This window comes from Elephas maximus, chromosome 21 (genome assembly GCF_024166365.1).
Source record: "Elephas maximus indicus isolate mEleMax1 chromosome 21, mEleMax1 primary haplotype, whole genome shotgun sequence".
NCBI lineage: Eukaryota > Metazoa > Chordata > Mammalia > Proboscidea > Elephantidae > Elephas > Elephas maximus.
In genome coordinates, this window is record NC_064839.1 from 71,165,329 (window position 1) to 71,186,964 (window position 21,636).

At 37.0% G+C, this 21,636-nt stretch overlaps 1 protein-coding gene across 2 annotated transcripts in view; it reads right to left on the reverse strand.

Annotated features, from left to right (window-relative positions):
- The window catches only part of GLRA3 (glycine receptor alpha 3), a 233,730-nt gene that overhangs the window by 23,924 nt on the left and 188,170 nt on the right, over positions 1-21,636 (reverse strand). For both annotated transcript variants that reach the window (XM_049864199.1, XM_049864200.1), the window contains exons 7-8: positions 19,071-19,285; positions 1,135-1,278 (exon numbers count right to left, since the gene is read on the reverse strand). In XM_049864199.1, the coding sequence (XP_049720156.1) occupies positions 1,135-1,278; positions 19,071-19,285 (359 nt within the window). The remainder of the gene's footprint in view (positions 1-1,134; positions 1,279-19,070; positions 19,286-21,636) is intronic.

Here is a 21,636-nt window from a genome sequence, read left to right on the forward strand (position 1 = left end):
TTAAAAAGTTTAAAAATTAAACCCTTTAAAACTTCCTTTGAAATGCACACTGTATACATTAGACTATTACTTCTAACGTTTGAGTTATGTTTTGACTTAAATATTTAAGGATCCTGGATCTTGGCCACAATTTCTCCCGTTATATATGACTTTGACATTTCTCTACAGCTTCAAGAGTCCATTTGCTTTTACAATGGTGGTTGGTACATTCATGTTAGAAGTAAACTCAGAAATTTGCTGGTCAACAGAAACTCCCGCTTGCAGAAAAGAAAAGGAAGTTGGTCAAAATGGCTTGCGTGTAACATGAGACGCCATTATAGGTCTTAATACAGAAGAGCAACCCCATTCTGGACATCCAAATTCAATTAGGAGATTACTTCCACAAGCTCCTATGGTCTCTGAATGATGTTCTAAATAAATGTGCTTTTGGGTACAGCTTTTATTTTTTATCAGATGATAGCAAGGCAAGAAAGTGTTTCAGAAGAAATGTCTTAAGAATATAAAAAAAGTATGCATAAAAAAGAGACCACATGGTTTTACACGATAAAAAAAAATTTTTTTTTTATCATCACAGTGTTAATAAATATTATTTGATGTAAACAAAGGAATTAGTTCAAGAAAAGGAGAAATTTAAAAACTATATTTGATGACTTACATCAAGTAAAACCCTTAGAGACATTCTTACATGGCAAGCAAGAAATGATAAACAAACCAAACCCAGTGCCGTTGAGTCCATTCTGACTCATATAGCCTCATAGCGACCCTATAGGATAGAGTAGAACTGCCCCATAGAGTTTCCAAGGAGCACCTGGTGGATTTGAACTGCCAACGCTTTGGTTAGCAGCCGTAGCACTTAACCACTACACCACCAGGGTTTCCCAAGAAATGATATACTTTGTTAATTGAAACAAAAAACAGTGGTATTCCAGGTAGTACATACGGTATATGGAGGTGTCACCATTTTCTCCCTGAAGCTATTTTTGGCATATTTGTTTCAAATTTGAGAAGAACAAAGCAATATTATATTTAGGTCCTAGTCTCTATTTTCTCTCTGTACCTCTCTATTAAATAGAACAAATTCATTTTCCAGTGAAAAATGGTATCCTAACAACCCCAATACATTTTGTTGCTGACCTTATTCTTTCTCTTTCGTTGGAATCTCAGAAGTTCTTTGTGTTGTCTTGATACAAAGTTCACAGCTGCATACTCTAGAAGGGCTGAAAACACAAAAAGGAGGCATACTGCCATCCATATGTCAATGGCTTTGACATATGAAACCTAGGCAGGAGAGAAAGAGAGAGTAAGCAAAATGACTTCTGTTGTTACTTCCACTGAGAAAAAAAGGGAATATATGTCAATTCTGAATCATATTTACATTCCAGTCTGAAAAAATAAAGGGGATGATACCCATTTTTTACTAGTAAGAATTCTTCAGAAATTAATTTTGCAATGTTCATACTCTACTTACACTTTAAAAATTGTGTATACTTTATTAGGTTTTTTTTAATGAGGTGCTAGCATGAAAGTATAATAAAAGAAAAAGTAAGATAATATGTAATTTCACCTTCAAGGTAGTATAATACTTGAAAAGTACGAAGCAGTGTTGAAATATAGATAATGATGTTGACCTTATAGTACCATATTTTCATCATTTAAAAACTTTTACTTTGAAATAATTTTAACCTTACAGAGGAGCTCAAAGAGTAGTACAAAGAACTCAGTTCCTCATTTAACATGTGACCACATTTATTGCTATATATATATGTATATATTATTTCCCTGAACTATAGTTATCTTAAGGATCAAAACTTTACACTTTTTTTTTTCTGTTTATATCGTCTGTTTTTTTTGTTTGTTTGTTTTATTTTCATTTTTCCCTCTTTCTCTTCACTTTAATGTGTAGTGAAGTTATTTCTATGAAATGTCTGCCTGTGGGAATTTTGATCAATTTTAGGTTGTGCTTTTAAAGGGGAAGCAGGGGTAAGGTATGGTGGAAAAAAATGGTGGAGGGAGCAGTAAATAAAGTGAGAGAAAACCTTCCTCCCACCTTTCCCAGCTGACCTTCAAGTCTCTGGCTAGACTTTGCCCAAGACTGGTTCAGAATTCTTCCTGTTTGATTTTATGGCGCCTGTGCTTATTTTAGGAAACCCTGGTGGTATAGTGGTTAAGTGCTTTGTCTGCTAACCAAGAGGTCAGCAGTTCAAATCCAGCAGGTGCTCCTTGGAAACTCTATGGGGCAGTTCTACTTTGTGCTATAGAGTTGCTGTGAGTCGGAATCGACTCAAAGGCAGGGGGTTTTGGTTTTGGGTGCTTATTTCAACACGTTATATTGTAATTGCTTATGTCTTTGTCTCTCTTTCTGTTAGACTTGAAACTCTGAGGGAAGATGGCATGTCTGTCTTGCTTACCACCACAATAGTGTTCTCCGTATATGTACATTTTTGTTATTGTTGCTGTTGTTGAGTGCACGGACAGATGAAAGAAGGTCTAAAAGGTTAAAATACAGGGGGAATCATAGATGGTTCACTTAGGGATTCACTTTCTTGAGTTATGTTCCGTTAATACTTCAGTTTGATTTATTTTATTTGAAAAAGAAGGTATTTCCTGACACGTCCAGTGGTGTCAACTTAAATACGAATTATTCCAACAAAGGAGCCCTCTGTAATTTCTCTTATATCTTAAATGTGACTTCTGCCGATCAGAATGACCTCTAGTGTTGTGCTAATTGTCAACCTATTTGGAAAGCACAGATTTTAATCTCATAAAATCTGCCAGAAGTTTGACTGCCCTCAAATATACACAGTCCTGGAAGACATAACACAGCTTTCAAAGGAACTGTTTGAAGCTGCATCATTCCTGAAAGAAAATGACTCATAAAGTATGTGTGTATTCTTTAACAACCTGAATCTATCACAACGTGAAACAAAGAGATTAAATCAAAGCTATAATTTGTGAATTAATCCAATGGATGTTTTCAGTCACAATAGACAATAGACATATGCAAGACTCATTTATGCCTGACAGGGTTTGGCTAATCGTGAATAATACATTAACTTTAAAGACCTACTTCACTCATCCTCTCCTACCACGCTTTCACCAATTTTAACTCCTTTCTCCTCCACCCTAACTGCACCAAGTACAGAAAACCCAGGACATGGGAAGTTGGGAGCTCTAGGGCTAGTGACTTTAAAACAAAACAGTACTTTTTACTCCAATACACTCGCAATCTTTGTCTCCTCCCTCTGTGATTCAGAATTATTGCCTTCTTCATACTCCCTACTTGCCTGCAGTAAATGGCACTCGTTTCAGTCTTGCTCATCCCTATGACCGTGTCATCTTTCATTTCCAAGTTTTTGTTTGCTTTCCATTAAGTCAAAGTCCCAAATCTGTTTGCGGTATATAAAGCCCTTCATGACTAAGGTCCAGCTTACCTCTCTAACAACATGCATTTATTTACCATTTTTTTTAGTCAACATTTACTTAACACCAATGATATGCCAAGTTCCGTTCTCAGTGTTGTAGGTACAGAGAGGAGTAAGGCACACAGCTCTCCAATAGACCTTTTATTTCAGTTGGGGAGACCATACAATAAAAAATAAATACATAAATAAATATTTTAAGAGAAATGCAATAAAGAAAATAAGAAAATGGATAGAGAGTGAGTAAGCACATGGGGCTATGTTAGACGTGGTAGTCAGTGAAGGATGTGATAATTGCCATCTCATGCCACTTTCTTACTTGCTTATTTAGCTCCAGCTACACTTTCCTTCTTTTAGGTCTTGAAACCCGAAAGCCCTTGATGAGCTCCACTGCCTCAGCCATTTTATACTCGCTGTCACATCTGTCTGAAACACTCCTCCTTTTGGTACCTGTTGTTTATCCTCCAGGTCTCAGCTTAAAAGCCAAATGCCAAGACCTGTATAGCCCTTCTCCCTCCCTCACCCCTGATTTCTTATATAATCCTTTTGTCAAAACACTCATTACAATTGAAATTGCATTTATTTGTGAGCCATTCCAATAAGGTGACTGTTGGATAGCAACACTTGAATATCCCACCTTCAGTTAATTCCTCTATCCTACAATGTCTAAGTGCTTTCCATTTTCAACACTTGGTTAGAGAGATGCAAAAATGAGTATATCCTTGAGGATTTCAAAGTGAAGTACTTATATTGATATGTTAGCAGAGAATTATGTTTTGATTGAAAACACAATTAATTTTATTATTGATCTTCTCCCACTACACTGAAATTACCCATTTATGTCTCTTTCTCTTTTTATGCTATCATTAAAAAAAAAAAAAAAAAAAAATTTTTTTTTTTTTTAATCCTATGAGCCAAGACAAGGGTCAGGTCTTCCTCATTTTTGTATTTCTAGGACCTAGCATACCGCTTGTTATACTAAAGGCCTTTGGTTAACATTGAACCATTCTGATTAACTTGTTATTGTTGACCATTCACTGTTGGAGAAATAACTGTAACAACTAACATGCTGGGCATCGTTCTTAGTGGTGTCCATCTATTAACACTTTTAATCCTCGCAATCACCAAGGCAGCACTCCAGTTTTAAAGATGAGGAAACTGAGGCACAGTGAGTTTAAGTCAATTGCTTAAGTTACATAACTACCGAGAGGCAAAGTTAGGATTTGAATACAACTAATCTCACTCAGATCCTATAAATTTAACTACCATTCTATATAATCCAGTTACTAGGCTTCTTTTACTTAAACTACCAACACCAATTGACAGGGGTCACCAGGTGGCATAAAGATTAACACAATCAGCTGCTAACCCAAGGGCTGGGGGTTCAAATCTACCCAGACACAGCTCAGCAGAAAAGCATAACGCTCTCCTTCCAAAACTTCAGTCACTGAAAGCCCTGTAGAGCACAGTTCTGCTCTGACACACATGGCGTCACCACGGCTTGGAATTGACTTGATGGCAACTGGTTTTGGGTACCAGTTAACAACTGTGAACACTCTAAGTAGGAATAACTTTACATATCCTAAAATTCTAGCCTCTATAATTTTTATTTGAGAGTAAAGAGTGACGTCAATACACAAAGTAGATGCTGTAATGTCCTCCATACATGCTTCTGAAACATGGTAATCCTAGCAGACGATGTAGAAAAGGACACATGATCACTGTATGTATTTGTCGGAGACAAACTAGTCACTTAGGAGAGCAAACTAGAACTGGAGTTAAGATCAGAGAAACATTTTATTCTTTGAAACACAATTGCAGTCCTCTCAACAGCATTCTTACATTAAATATAGCAATTATTTTTGGGTACCAGGAGACCACTACCCACCTGCCATGTGATAATCTAGGAAGATATCAGCTTGGTAAATTATTGAGTGCCAGAGCTAGGTTTCTGCAAGGCCTTGTCTTTTTCATTCTAAAGAATAAATTTTATAATTTAGGGAAAAGGATAAAAAGGGTGATACATGATCTATAGATCTGTTAAATCATGTTTTTTTCCCCCCAGAAAACTGATACATTCTTTCTACTTTACAACATTATCATTAAAAATAGAGAAGTCCTGCCTCTTTTGTCCCAAAGAAGAACAGATATAATTGGATTTTGTCACTATCAATCATCCTGGTAAGAAAGATAGAATTCAGTTCCTTTGCCCCTGGAAGGCAGTTACATTCAGGCAGCTTGTGTAAGCATAAGTTTCCTGCATCTAACCCTCTTTTTTTTTTTTTTTTTAACCCTCTAATGGAGCCCTGGTGGCATAATGGTTAAGAGCTTGGCTACTAACCAAAAGGTCGGCAGTTCAAATCCACCAGCAGCTCCTTGGAAACCCTATGGGGAATTCTCTGTTGTATAGGGTCACTATGAGTCGAAACCAACTCTACGGTGCCTAGTAACAACAAAAACCCTCTAATAAGGAGCCCTGGTGGTGCAAGAATAAGAGGTCGCCTGCTAACTGAAAGGTTGGCTGTTCAAACCCACCAACAGGCTCCACAGGAGAAAGACCTGATGATCTTCTCCCATAAAGATTGTATCCTAGAAACCCCTATGGGACAGTTCTACTCTGTCACATGGGTCACTATGAGTTAGAGTCAACTCAGTGGTATCCAACAACATCCTTCCAGCCATGGCGGGATGGGCATGGGGAGGAGTCGAACTCGGATCTGGTGCTAGTAACAAACAAACAACCCCCAAATCTCACGGGCTTGAAAAGACAAAGGTTTGTTTTTCGCTTACAGTTCATGTCTACTTGGGTCAAATGGGCACCCTGAAGTTGTGCTGTCATTGTCATTCTCCCTTATGATCAGAGGCTGATGGAGCAGCCACTCTCTGGAACATTGCCAGTGACCACGGTAAGACAGAGGTCCTCAGGCTGTGGAAAATTTCACTGCCTCAAGCAGCTTGCTTGGCATGCGCTGTAGCTTTACATTAAAATCCTGGTTCCTTTGCTTGATGTGCCCCATACTTTTACGTTAAAATCCTGGTTCCCCTCCCCTTAACTGCTGTCCAAAACTAAAGGAAATCAGCAGAAACTGGCTTAGGTGTCATGTTTATATTCAGAATAATCTTTTAGCTCATTAAATACCTCATACATAGTAACTTCACCTCCTCTGTGTGGAGTTTAACTGCCATTTTCTGAACATGTGCTGCATGAAGCTATATGTAAGCCCCATCGTGCCTTCATAGTATGATTAGGAGTGTTGTTGATGTAACTTGTATGAACTTCCTATTTGTAAATCCCTTAAAAGTATAACCTTCTCCCTTGCCCTCACTGAGCAGTCTTGGAGGCAGCAGCCCTGACTGTTTCCTTTCCTTACACAATGAAATAAAGTTGTCTTTCCTCTCTCCCACTTTGGCCTCTCATTTATTGGCTGAGATGAGCCACACTGAGCAGGACCTAGGTTTTCTAGCTGGCAACAAAAGCAGAGAAAAACAAGGGCACTGGTGGGTCTCAGGTTGGTAGTAAATGCTCCAAGCTGGGAGTGGCACAGGTTAAAATTCTTTAGCCAGTACTACTCACAGTCTACCCCAACTACAAGAGAACTAGGAGGTAAGCCCTATTATGTGCCTGGACGAAGAGAGGAAGGCAGCATGTGTGCAAAGAGCACTATGACCACCTCAGAAGGTGTGGGGTGAGTAGGTTTTTACTATTTGTACTTCTGAAACAAAAACAAGAATTCCTACAAGCACAGGATCAAAAACAAGTAGGGATTATGAACTGACTATTGTTTAATGATATCTTGACTAGAAAATAAAATAGCTTTGTTAAAGAGCAAAATTCACTGCTTCGTATGAAAAAGCTCTTAATTAATTGTTGTTGTTATCAGTGTCAAACAATAGGCTCCAACTCCTGGCAACCCCATAAACAATAGAATGAAAATTTTGCCAGTCCTGATCCATCTTCATCATAGTTGGTATGCTTGAATCCATGGTCATGGCCATTGTGTATTTTGAGTGCCTTCCAATGTACGGGGGCTCATTTTCCAGCACTATATAGGACAATATTCTGTTGTGATCCACAGGGTTTTTACTGGCTAATTTTCTGAAGTAGATCATTAGGCATTTCTTCCTAGGTTGTCTTAGTCTGGAATCTCTGCTGAAACTTGTCCCCTATGGCTGACCCTGCTGGTATTTGAAATACTGGTGGAATAGCTTCCAGAATCATAACATGCAAGCCAACACAGTATCACAAACTGACAGACTAGTGGTGGCTCAATTAATTGGGCTGTGACAAGGGGAAAAAAAAAAAACCTCCCATAAACTTCAGCTAAAAATTTCCTAAAACCATGGCATCAGGACAAAATTTAGTAAGATCAATTGTAAGATAGTACAGAAAACAAAGAATAGAATTCGGGTAGCTCGGGAAGCACTAACATAATCTAGGCTAGATCATAGATTATCTAGATGCAGAGGCTAAAGACAGGTAGGCTCCCAGCCAAATTTGGGCATGGCACTGAGTTTCTTTGGACCATACAGAGGCTCAAAAAAGAAAAAAAAAAAAAGAGTATGTTTCTAAGCATGGGATGCACCTCGCTGGTAACCATCGCTCTCACTTCTTTCTATTAGATATTTTGGGGTACTTTATTCATTTGTCTGTGCCTTTGACCCTTGAAGTCATTTGAATTTGTGCTCTCGGATATAGAGGAAGAGAAGAGCTGCAGATATCTCAAACAACCCTTCATAGATAACTTTAAGGTAGCTCGTGATAAAATTATTGAGCAGCAACAATTTTAGATTATAGCCCTTGACAAATACTTTTCATGAAGTATACTACAAATGAAATATGGCACCATATTCTGTAGTTGAGAGGCCTGCCAAGATACCTTACTCCATACGGAGGGGGTTAGAAGATGGCTCCAGGATCAGCACTCTCCTATCCTGCAGCTCATGGATAACAATGTATTAGTAGAATAAATATTTGTTAGATGTATCCACACTAGATTATAACCTAGATCACTATTTAATCAACAGCTTCTAAAAATAGAAATTTATGATACATGTACAACCCAAACCAGAAAACCAAACCCATTGCTGTTGAGTTGATTCCAACTCATAGCAATCCTACAAGACAGAGAAGAATTGCTCCCCAAGATTTCCAAAGCTGTAAATCTTTATGGAAGCAGACTGCCACATCTTTCTCACTAGAAGCTAGCTGGTGGGTTGACCTCAGACCTTTAGACTAGCAACTGAGCATTCTAACCACTGTGCAACCAGGGCTTCTTCTGCATGTACAAACAGTATAGCTTAAATTTAAGAATAAGAAATTAAATTAACCAAAATCTGGAGTTGGAATGACAAAATCTCATCTAACTCATTTATCATATAGGCACTGTACCAGGTAAATTTCCAGAGACTACTTGATAGCGAATATTTTGTCAATACCTTTTTCTGTTATAGAGCCCTGGTGGTGCAGTGGTTAAGAGCTATGGCTGCTACCCAAAAGGTTGGCAGTTCAAATCCACCAGCTGCTCCTTCGAAATCCCATGACGAGTTCTACTTTGTCCTATAGGGTTGTTATGAGTTGGAATAGACTGATGGCAATGTGCTTTGTTTTGTTTTTTTTTCTCTTATAACTCAATTTGCTTTTTGTTTGAAAAGGAAACATGATAAAACATTACAGTGTGTTGATTTTAATTAGCTGGAATAGCCTTTGAATAGGATGGTTTACTCACTCTTTAATGACGATCAATCCTGAGGAATTCCCCAGTTATTCAGAATTGTCATGTAAACTGTGATGAGTAATTATGGTTGTGGAATGGCCAGGTAACTCAAACAGAGATAAGTGCTTTTCCTGGGAGATATGCTGAAAAATTTCCTGCTTGTATTATGCCTTTTTTTGCCTCTGAGGATTTTATTTCATATAGCATTGACTATTAATTTACCCTTTCATTTTAGAAATCCAAATTATGATACACTTAATCTTAAATTTTTCCCTAGTACAAAAACCTGCATAAGAAAGTTTACATTTTGTAATGTTCATAGAAAATATGGAGTCCTGGTGGTGCAATGGTAAAGCACTCACTGCTAAACAAAAGATAGGTGATTCGAACCCACCTAGCGGCTCCTCGGGAGAGAGACCTGGAGATCTGCTCTCATAAGGATTACAGTCAAGAGACCCTATGGGGCAGCTCTACTTTGTCACAAGGGGTGCTAGAAAGAGAAAGGAATTGGGACAAAGGAAAAGAATGAAGAATTTTAAAAACAGGTTTTGAGATAGAATGAAGCTAATATTGAAAAGGCAAAAGGAATTGTCTTGAGGACTGTTTTCTGGGAGCAGTAGGCAGCGAGTCATATAGCACAGGCTACGGTAAGCTTTGACAGTCGTCATCCTGCGGGGTGACTCGCAACAGCAGGGTCCAAAAGATGTCGTATTCATACCGCCTTTGAAACTCATGTCCTTCTGCAGATGATCAATGCCTCTAACACAGCATCTTCTACCTAAAGATTTTCAATTTAAGAGATGAACTTGACCAATCCCTCCAGTCATTGGACAAGGAAAGTAGAAAAAACCAAGGGATTTTGAAAGCTCTGACAGTTAGTTATCCCTGACTCCCACTTCAGTTATTGGGGTATTCGTATTGTCTCTTCTACAGGACGTAACTCTTTTTCTCACGTTTAGGTCTTAGATGAATCTGTAAATAAATCTAGATGTCATTGGAAATGCTTCCTGTCTTAGGTTCATGTTATTCCTAGGGGGCATTTCTCAATCTATAATCCTATTTGACTTAGTTAAAATTAAATTATATTTGTGGTCTCTCTCCTCCACCTTTTTGTATTGAAAGTTTTGTATTTCTATAACATCATCCTTATTGCAATCGTAGACTTTCTTATTCCCTCTTTCTCAGGGGTCTATGGCCCTCACTTATAACTTCGAGCTGGGGTTGTGAAGACGGGTAAAGCCTGCCGGTGTTTCAACACTGGTCATGGGGCCACTTATTTCTTACACTGGCCAAGTGGCAAATTTCAGATCCATTTGGTCCTTTCGGAGGAGTTTGTAGTATGATTAGGGGATATACCTGGTAAAAGAAGTTTAAGACGTTATTTATGTTAGTCTCAAATTGCATACACATCTTTTATTTGTTTTTAAATTCAGTTTGATGCCAAGCCATTGTATTATGCCATTTAGAGACCGCTAAAGTTGATATTTAATTGTATACATTTCCCTGATTGTCCATCACATTTAGAAATTTATGCAGAAGCTCTGTCTCCATGTCAACTGCAGAGGGAATGTTTGGTAATAGTTAATTTTTCAGATTAATACGATCTAGTGAACCTGGTAAATGTAGGCTCTAAAATAAAATGTAGAACAGAGATAGTCATCAAAATTTCCATTCTTTTATTATAGGACCCACTTACATTTATGAATTATCTGTCTCCCAAACAGTAGTAAAATTTGATGATTTTCGTATGTGTTACACCTTGTGATTTGAACAAAAAGGGGATGAAGAAATGATTATTTCATTTTTTTTCTGCCTTTTTTCTTTTACATTTTCTTTTCTTTTTCTCTCTTGTATTTAACTTATGGAGTCAGATTGTTACTATGATTCATGGAAATTTTAAAAAATAAATTTACTACACTGTTCACATTAAATATTGTACTGCAATGTCCCATGAAGTTAATTTTATGTATTACAATTTTTGTGACAATACATTAAATATGAATCCACTTGCATCACACTTAGGCTGAATTTGATCAAAAGAAATTTTAGTTAACTGTATTTTGAATAGGAGGAAGGCAGTAGTAGTTCAGTGGTAGAATTCTTGCCTTCCATGTGGGAGACCTCGTTTCAGTTCCTCGCCAATGTACCTCAAGCACAGCCACCAACCATCTGTCAGTGGAAGCTTGCGTGTGTTGATGTGATGCTGAACTTCAGTGAAGCTTCCAGATTAGGATAGTCTAGGAAGGAAGGCCTCGTGATCTACTTCTAAAAAATCAGCCAGTGAAAACCCTGTGGATCACAATGATCTGATCCCATTGTGCGTGGGCAATGCCATGAGTTGGGGGCAGCTTGACAGCAGCTAACAATAACAACATTTTGAATAAATATTAGAACATTGCTTTTAAATGATGAGGACTAACATATTACTAACATTAGTAGTGATCTATCTTGTCATCGGATCCTATATTAGTAAGAAAGCCTGATTACCAAGTTTACATACCACTGATATTTACAACTTACTGCAAATGGAGGAATGAGGTCATTTATTTGCCAAAGAGATAAGAACACAATGAATACAATTCCTTCATTTTTCTTCCCTTGCTGTCTTTTCACTCTAATCTTACACATAAGTCCTGTATGCCACCAAGATAATGGAATCAAAATATCATATAATATTCCAATTTATATTTTCTAACTACTGCAATGATTTCTGTAGTTGATGTCTTCATAATGAATAAAAATATGAAAACTGTATTATATTTCCTATGAATCAATGCTTTCTTTATACTGTAAGGCAGAGGTCTGTGATCTCTTCATTCTTTTTCACTAATTTGGTGATCCTCAGGGGGGGAAATATAGTTCAGCACAAGAAGAGAAGGATTCAATTAGTTTTTACACTCTCTTCAGAGAGATTAAAAAAAGATGATATTCCCTCTAATTTTTCAAGTTAAGTCTAAGTGTTACATGAATATTGTAAAAAGTTCACATTTTCCTAAATATCTGCATGGTATTCCTTCAATGCACACACATCGGGTTCTGAGTCAGGCTCTGAGGACAGATGTATATAAAGGATATTTTGTCCCTTCAAGAAGCTACTCCTGGTGGGTTTCACGGATATACTCAACAGGAAAAAGTTGAAAGGAATTGAGGTCAAAGGTTCTAAGTGATTATGAAGGATATATAGCTTTTGGCACAGAATTTGCAAAAGTTATGGGTTTCTGAACTATTTTTGAAATTTCAAGTGCTTTTTATTTTTAGTATCTCTGTTCTGAAAGGAATATAACCATAATGACTAGGGACAAGGTGGGAGACATCCACATAGAAACTCCAAGAATTCCTCCCTCTTTCCTCTTTCTGTCTCTCCTTCCCCTTTCCTGGAAACCCTGGTGGTGTAGTGGGTAAGTGCTATGGCTACTAACCAGAAGGTCGGCAGTTTGAATTCACCAGGCGCTCCTTGGAAACCCTATGGGGCAACTCTACTTTGTCCTATAGGGTCGTTATGAGTTGGAATTGACTCAATGGCAATGGCTTTGGGTTTTTTTGGTTTTTCTGCTTTCTCACTATGTTTTTTTGAGTATTCACTACGGTGCCAGACTCTGGTTTGAGCCAGGAGAGGAAAGTTTAACAAAGCATTGTTCCTGAGTAAATAAAGGTATATGTTTACAATCCTTTTTTTCCCCCTCCCTCGCTCTCCAAGGCTTTGGGTGCAGCACACTCCCCACCCCACTGACTTTGGGTTTGGCCCTGGCTGGAGCCTAGGGATGACTTATGAAAGCATACAGAAGTTCCTGTGTGCCAATTCTGGGCAAAAGCATTGCACATTTCTGCTTGCCTTCTTGCTTTCTTGCACTCCTCCATGGAAAGAACATACTACAGTATACCTGTGGTTCCAGAATGAGGAGACGTGGGGAGCAGACCTGACCCTACTCCATGGCCTACATCCGAGCCTGCCCTTACTCAGCCAATCCCAGACACACCCAGAGGAGGCACAGCTGATTCACAGGCCTTTGAGCAAGAATAAATGTTATTGTAAGCCCCTGAGATTTGGGGATCCTTATTACACAGAATAATTGCAACAAAACTGAACTAAAGCTGTCCCTAGCACCAAGACTTTCATAATGTATTGTGCTAAGAGCTAGGATTTAGATGACCGTGGAATTTAGTGATTCTCCACCCCCCACTAAGTTTGCGGACAAGCATGTGAATGTGCGTGTGTGCATCTGACTGCTTATCATGGTATGCTCAAAGGTCTCTGCAATAATAGGTTTGAAGTTCATTTTTAAAAGAATGAACTAGTATATGCATGATAATACTTGCGTACTTGAGCTGATGATACAACACAGAAGACATGCGCTAAAGCTAGTCCTTAACTGGTACCTAAAAAGCAGGAGGAGAAAAGGGGTGGGAGTAGGTCTCCAACAGGAATTAATTGCTCTCCGAGAGTAGAAAAGAAAGGCTAAACATGTACAAAATATTCCTGAATAGCCGAGTTGTCCAGGGTTTTCTAATCTGGGTTCTTTCTGAAATGCTAGCTTTCAAATTAAAATCATATTTTGTCTCTTCTACTGATTTTCTCTATTCGTACCCCTACCCACACTTAATAAAAAAATACATATTCCTAGTGCTGAGATATTAAGTAGGTATTAGCATACATCAAATTTATACTAAAAAATTGTTGAATGATTGTTACTATTCTCTATTTTACCCCTGATTAAAAACTAGTCCTCCCGGGATAATTGCTTTTTCACATCTAAAAAACACAAATAGTTAGGATCTCAGAGAGTTTGGGAGAAGTGGTTCTGGCTGATAATTAACCAAACTTCCCTGCCTATTTCATGTGTGGGCTCAAGATGTCTATGGGGGAGGAAGGGAGAGAGGAGAGGAGACTTAGGGTACTCAGGTGTATTGCTGACAGGAAGAGGAGGGACAACCACAAATACACCTACTTTTGCCCTCTTTTTGGACTTTCTTCCATTTGAAAAATCATCTCTGGTCTGCTTCCCTGTCCATCCACAAGTTTAATCCTGAATTCTGAGGCCCAAGTATCTCTCATCAGAACTTTGAGAGTTAAGATGTTCGAAGAGAACTCTGGATATCGATCGCCCCCCACCTTCACCACCAGTAACTATAATCACCACCTGCCCAGCTACTCATTGGAATGCCACGCCTAACTCTATTCTTTCCCTTGTTCCCCAGTGTCCAATCCACAGGTAAATCAGGTCTGCTTTATTTCCAAACACATTTTCTCAAAAACATCTACCTCCTAAGTCCATCTGCTTCACTCCATCTCTGTTGCTCCCAATCTAGCCAGACTGTTATCTAATACCTCACTTGGTGGACTCTTTGTTCTACTTCTGCCCCTTCTATCTGGTCTTCACATAAAAATCAGTGTAATCACTTCCCATATTAAAATTCTCCAGTGGTCTACACTGCTCTCAAAACAAGCTTAAAATTCTTACCAAGGTCTATAAAGCTTTTTTATGATATGGCCCCACGATCACTCTGTCCAAAGCAGTGGGGTTAGGAGGTGCGTCTTAAGCTGTACAACCTCGAGTAATTGATAGCGATGGTGTACATATGTCACCTTCTTCTGGCCTCCTGATGCAGGCACTGCAGAAATATCAAATAGCTCCTAGTTACAAGAAATAAATTACAGGAGTCTTACTGCTTGGAGCTATTACATGCTTGACTTACCATGGCATGATAGAGGCCAATGTAACAGGAAATATTTGAGAGGAGCCTCAGCTCTGTATTCTCAAGGCGCCGTCTAAAGTATATTCTTTGAGCTTTCCTTCTCTGTGTTTGACCTGACTGATTTCTAAGCTGTCTCTTATCCTCCAGGAAACGTGTTGGCACAGAGTGTGGACAAAACACCAAGCGGCTATCATAAATTAATGACCAGTTGTCTTTTTCTTCCTGTATCTACCAATCCTCAGTTATTTTGCTACATTTCATTTTGCTTCTCTACTTCCTAGAATTTGTCAGATGTTTAGGTAGGCAGACTTTCAGGGATCTGAATTTTTTTTTTTTTTAAATGGGTTTGAAAACAGCAGATCTTGAAGTCTCTGGTTTTAGATTTTCGTTCTTAAATATAATTATGAACCATCACCTTCTGCCTTTCTAGCCCCCAAAATCCTAGAATCAGAATTGCATTTTCAGGCTATTTTCTACTCTTTGAAGGGGTTCCATTCTGTAGTTTAATTCTTGTTCTCCTGGATCTTCAGAGTCTGTCTTCCTAAATTCTAACATACGTAACTAAATGTGCTCAACCACCCATTCCTTAACTGTCCCGAAGTCTAAGATCATGCAGTCACCTTCTCTTAAGGTATCACTTTTCCAACCAATTCCTTATTGTTGGCCAGAATTAAATCTCTTGTCACACTTCCAGAAGTCACTATCTCTATGATGTGAGAGATGGGAAGGCTTTGTATAAATGTATGTGTGTCAATGAACTCATGGTTGAAAATGTATTTCTTCCCTAAGAGCTCAGTGAAATTAATGACATTTTTAATCTCTACTATTTCTAGAGAAAAAGTATGAAGCCATCCCATATCTCTCTTTCCTTTTTTTAAACTTTTGTTTCCACTCTGTCTTTTTAATTGCTTTTTTATTCCTGCTACCCCCATTTCTTTGTGTTGGTGAAGAATATTGAGTATACCATGGACTTCCAGAAGAACGAACAAATCTGTCCTGGAAGAAGTACAACCAGAATGCTCCTTATAAGCAAAGATGGCGAAACTTCTTCTCACATACTTTAGACATGTTATCAGGAAGGAACAGACCCTGGAGAAGGACATGATGTTTGGTAAAGTAGAGGGTCAATGAAAAAGAGGAAAACCCTCAAGGAGATGGATTGACACAGTGGCTGCAACAATGGGCTGAAGCATAGCAATGATTGTGGGGATGGTGCAGGATCAGGCAGAGTTTCCTTCTGCTGTATATAGGGTCGCTATAAGTCAGAGCCAACACGAAGGCACCCAACAACAACACCACCATTTCAACCTCCGTGTTCTCCCAATTCTGCTTTACTGTGTGTTTCTAAGCGCCTTTCTGCTATGCGTCACAGAGACCACATATGAAGAACTACTTATTCTATTAAAAAAGCAAAAAACTGGTCTGTTACTGTTTTTTTGCTATGTAGATTTTTAATTTCCTGATGCATTGCAATACAGATTCTCTACTTCCTCATATCTCCCCCACCGAAATGAGTGGAAGGAATAGGGTGGTATGCTTTTATTAATTTTCATTTTCCTTGTTAAATCTTCTTTGCAATTTTTATTATGTAAAAATCATATAATGCACTCACCTCTCCACCACTATCGTGATTATACATCATTCTCATGAACCAGTTACCGGTTTTTCCACACAATTTTAGAACCAGCTCATACACTCTCTCTGCTCTCCTACTTTTCCTGACATTCATGCAAGGGAATAACCAGGCTCCTTAAGACATAACTTATCTACCTTTATATCTGTCATCTTAAACTACACAGAGTCGGTGTAATAAATCCATTTTAGGGCAAATGTAACAGGTATTGTGCAGAACAAATACTGAAGGAGGCCAATTCAAAAGTTTAGGAATTTGGCAATTTGCTTGATAACAACTCTGGGACAGCAATGAATAGAGACACGGATGATGAAATTGTGTCTTTGAAGAAGCACAGAATGAGAGAATGTGGAGTTTCTGAAATTACTTAAAAAAAAAAAGAAAAAAGGCCGACATGATTTATGGAAGTGCCCTTTCAAACGTGAAATATGGAACAAAGTAAGACTCAAATGTCAGAATACAACTAGAAATACCAATACATCAGGATGATGCATGGGAAGGATCTAGAAAGGAATATGGTAAGGGATCAGGATTCACCGGTTCCTCCGTTAAGAGAGATAAGAACTACAGTACTTTCACTTGCAATTTGTTTTATATGCTTAAGTAAGCGAACTATTTATATTCGATAGCATGGGTTTATTAATTCTCAACTAATCCATTTTGTTGCCATTTTAAAATACCAAAATAAAAAATTCTTTTTTTTTTTTTTTAGGTTAATATACAAAGACATTTCCAAATTGTTTTCTATCATCTATTGACATATATTATTCTTGAAATCAGAAATGTGTGTGTCAGTAAAATATTACGTAGTATTAAAATATTTATCTGAATCAGTTAGATTTTATAAATGTAATGGGGATTCTGATCTCAAAGTTAGCAGGTGGCGGTACTTGTAGACAGTGGTTAAATAAAGCTTATTTCTCCACATGTTACAAGGGCAGAGAGGCAGGGATTTGTTGGCTGGTTTTCTCATCAGTTTAGATAAAGAGAGAGAGAGAAATAAAGCAGGATCTGAGCTAGTTAATGTAACTTCCTTAAAGAGAGCATTTTGCTCTTTTCTATCCAGTTGACAGCTTACAGAACAAATAAGCTTTCATTTATATTTAACTCATGAAGGAGACCAGTGAGTAGACTGGTGATTTCATTTACAAATGAACTGTGGAATTTCAACTATTACTTAGAGCACTTGAGAGAGTTAGACATGATAAGTAAACATTGAGACTTATTAGTTGAAAAATTATGAGCAGATTTATAATTTTCACATGGACAATACTGTATAAAATACTAGTTGATGTTGACCATTTTGATAATACCATTAAATGTCAAAAAACATAGATACAGCTTATTTTGAAAGGCAACCATTAAATTTTAGAGAGGGAGGGTGAGCACTGGCAGTTATCAATTCTTCGTATATTGCGTATCATTTTTTAATGATTAAGCGTCCTGCTGTTAACCTTTGTTTATTTAAACATTTTAATCTACATAAATTAAATGTAAATTTAACCTACAAATTCCACATAGAAAGCAATTCACTGTAAGGGCTAAGGGGTGGGTGGGCACGAGAGTAGATTTATTTATTTTTTTTAAGTAAAAAAAAAAAAGTAGATAGCATTAAATGTATCAACAAAATAAATAAAATTTTATTACATTGAAGAACATAATTGCAATGAAAACTATAAAACTTGTTGGCAGCTAGGCAAGATTACTAAATTTAGAGAGTAGAAACTCCTTTTAGAAAGTCATTTGCAGAAGAAAATAATTTTTTATTCCTATGTTGCTCATTGGGTAAAAACAGCTTCCTATGTTTTATTGTAGCATATCTCGCGAAAAATTTGGGTTTTTACAAACCTCAAGGAGAGAATGGTATTATTTTATAATTCTGGCAGCTCAGCATGAACTAAAATCCTGGAATTACGTAAGTTCTCCTATCTATTGACCTCTGGCTACTTAAAAGCAGAGAAAAGCACAAATACCAAAATTATAAATACCATATTTATCCCTGTAGACACTGCTGTAGACACTCTCATACAATACTTGTGGGAGGTCATTGCTATAATTTCTTTAAGGAGGAAAATTTGGCAATGCATGCTAATGCATACAGCCATCAATGCAGCAATCCCTATTCTAAGAATCTACACTAAGGAAATAATACAAAACATGTGCAGTGATATACATATAGATAGATGTTCATAATATAGATATTCATAGTAGTGCCATTTCTAGTAGTAAGTAAAGGATGACAGTTTATACAATGGAATACTGTGTAGCCATTTAAAATGACCTTTTTTTTTATGTTCAACTTACATATATGTTTGATATATTTTTTAAATGTTTAAATATGGGTACAAAAAAATCCTACAGTGTATAAAATATTATGGAAGTTTAAAGAATAAGTGGTCATAACACAAAATGTGAATAGCAAATATCACTGGTTTGTAGAATTTTTTCTTCATCTATTACTATATTTTACAAATTTTCTGCCTTGATTATATATTACTTAAAAAATAAGTAATTAATAAGTGCTGTTAAAAAGGATCTGGCAAAAGCTGAGAATGGTCTCCATGTAAGTATATATGCGAATGTATGTGTACGTCCATTTAGCTCACTTACCTTTGGTAGGGAGGCTCGGGACCCTGAACTCTGTGTGGTCATAGTCAGTACGGTGGTTATTCCCAAAGCCACCCTGGCTGGAGCTGCATCCATATTAATCCAGAAAGACACCCAGGACAGAATAACAATCAGGAGACTGGGAATATACATCTGGATCAGATAGTATCCCATCTGTCGTTCAAGATGGAATCGTACTTCTATGCATGTGAACTTTCCTAAATGGTAGGAAAATAAATGCAGGGATTGTTAAAAACAGGTGTTTGTTATGACATCAAATATTCCAATTTCGTTTCCACAATAATTCTGTCCTAAATTTTTCCATTACAATAAAGAGACCTTAAATCACATATTCCAAGTGGTTCCTGGAAAATTTTTTTTTTTTTTTTTTTTTTAATGCTAGTATCTAGAAGCAATGTATTATGCATGTACTTTTCAGGAATAGTATATAATCTCATTTATTTCACATTTGAATAGCACTTCCTACTTGTAAAAGTACTGAAAGAGCCCATTATATCACTTGATTGTAACAATTGCCTCTGAGGTAGAAGGAAGAAATTTACATATACACCTTCTTCACTCATTGCCCATTCCTGGTACTTTTAAATGTTTATTTAGATCCACGTGCAATTTGTTCCAGAGGATTGACTTTACATTTATTTTAAAGTAAGTTCTAGGAGATAAATCAAATTCAAGATGAATAGTTCTTTAAATTATAATTGAAACCAATAGGAAAATGTGTGTTATTTTCCATTAATGATTTTGAACATAAATTAAAAACACTTTAAAAAAAGTGAGAAACTTTTGTTCTAGATATGTATGTCTCTGTGAATGTATTATGGTAAGTAATTAATACAGGAGTAAAATATGTTTCAGATAAACACTATGTTTCTACTTCTACTTATTCCCTGCTTTCATTCCCTGTTACCGTGTTATTTCTCCTTAGAGTTAACGTTCTTCTGAACCATCTGATTCTAGGTTTTATCCTTTCCTTACTCCAACTATTTTAAAAAGGATGAGGACGGTGTGTTAGCATCCTTTAAGTGACATTCTCTGATTGATCCAACAATGAAAAAAAAACGACAGAGAATTCTTTCAGAAAAATTGCTAGCATGTTTTACTAGATAGGGGTCAGTGCAAAGCTTCTATTAATGTGACTTGGACCGCATGTTACTGTGATGCAAGGACACAACCATTGCATGAAGGGATGAACGCAAGATTGCAGGGCTTAAAGGTCTCAACAGTTTCGTGAGCTCTGAGAAAGTCAAATTCCAATCTTAAATGTCTAGTAATCAGAAACAAATGTTCAAGCTATACGTGATTCCTGTATCGATTTGTCAAATACATACAGAATGCCTAAGGATTCCTAAAGTATATGAAAATACTTTAGATTATTAAAGCTGTCTTAAAATACAATGTTTTCTAACTTTTTATTAAAAAACAAAATAAATTGAGGCAAGAATAACCAAAATATTTTATATCACTGTTCAATAGCCCACGAAAATAGCAAACAGATATTATCTGTAACAATTATTGATCACATGGAAACTTTGTATAAATCCTCTAAGGTTCATATGATTCTCAAGGGGGAAAAAAAAACCTCTCATTGTGCTTTAATCCTTTAAAAAGTGTTTTATAGGTATCACTGCAATGGGGAAAATTATAGATACATACATAAATACATACATACATATATATGTATAACGGACACACACATTATTTATATATAAATATTATTAACATAATTTTATACTGTCCCCAATTTCATACAGCAAATCAAACCAAGGAACACAGATAAAATCAATAGTAGGAGGATAATAACTGCATGAATAATAAGGTGAAATAAAAAAAAAAAACAGAGAGAGAGAAAAACCAGTTCAATCATTTGCCAGTACATTATACTTGGAGACAAAATGTGGTAATTTTAAGGAAATAAAATGATTTCTTATAGTGAAGTAAATGTGACATTATGAAATTGCATGACAAATATTCTTACATGATATCTTAGGCTGGGTTACCTAGAGAAGCAAAACCAGTGAAGCATATAGGGAGAGAGAGAGAGAGGAAGGATCAGTAGTTGGAAAATATGGTCTTGGTGATAGAAAGGACCCTGGAGATTGCATGATAGAATTTTCCAAGATCAACGACTTATTCATTGAAAATACCTTGTTTCAAAAATACAAATGGAATCTGTACACATGGAATTTACCAGATGGAATACACAAGAATCAAATCGGCTACATCTGTGGAAAAAGAAGATGGAGAAGCTCAATGTCATCAGTCAGAACAAGGCTGGGGGCCGAGTGCTGAACAGACATCTATTGCTCATAGGAAGTTCAAGTTGAAGCTGAAGAAAACCAAATGAGCCCACGATAGCCAAAGTGTGACCTTGAATTTAGACACAATCTCAAGAATAGATACGACGCATTGAAAACTGATGACCAAGGATCAGACAGAGTTGTGGGATGACATCAAGCATATCATGCATTAGGAAAACAAAAGAAAACCATAACCAAGTCAGTGCCATCGAGTTGAATCCAACTCATAGGGACCCTATAGGGCAGAGTAG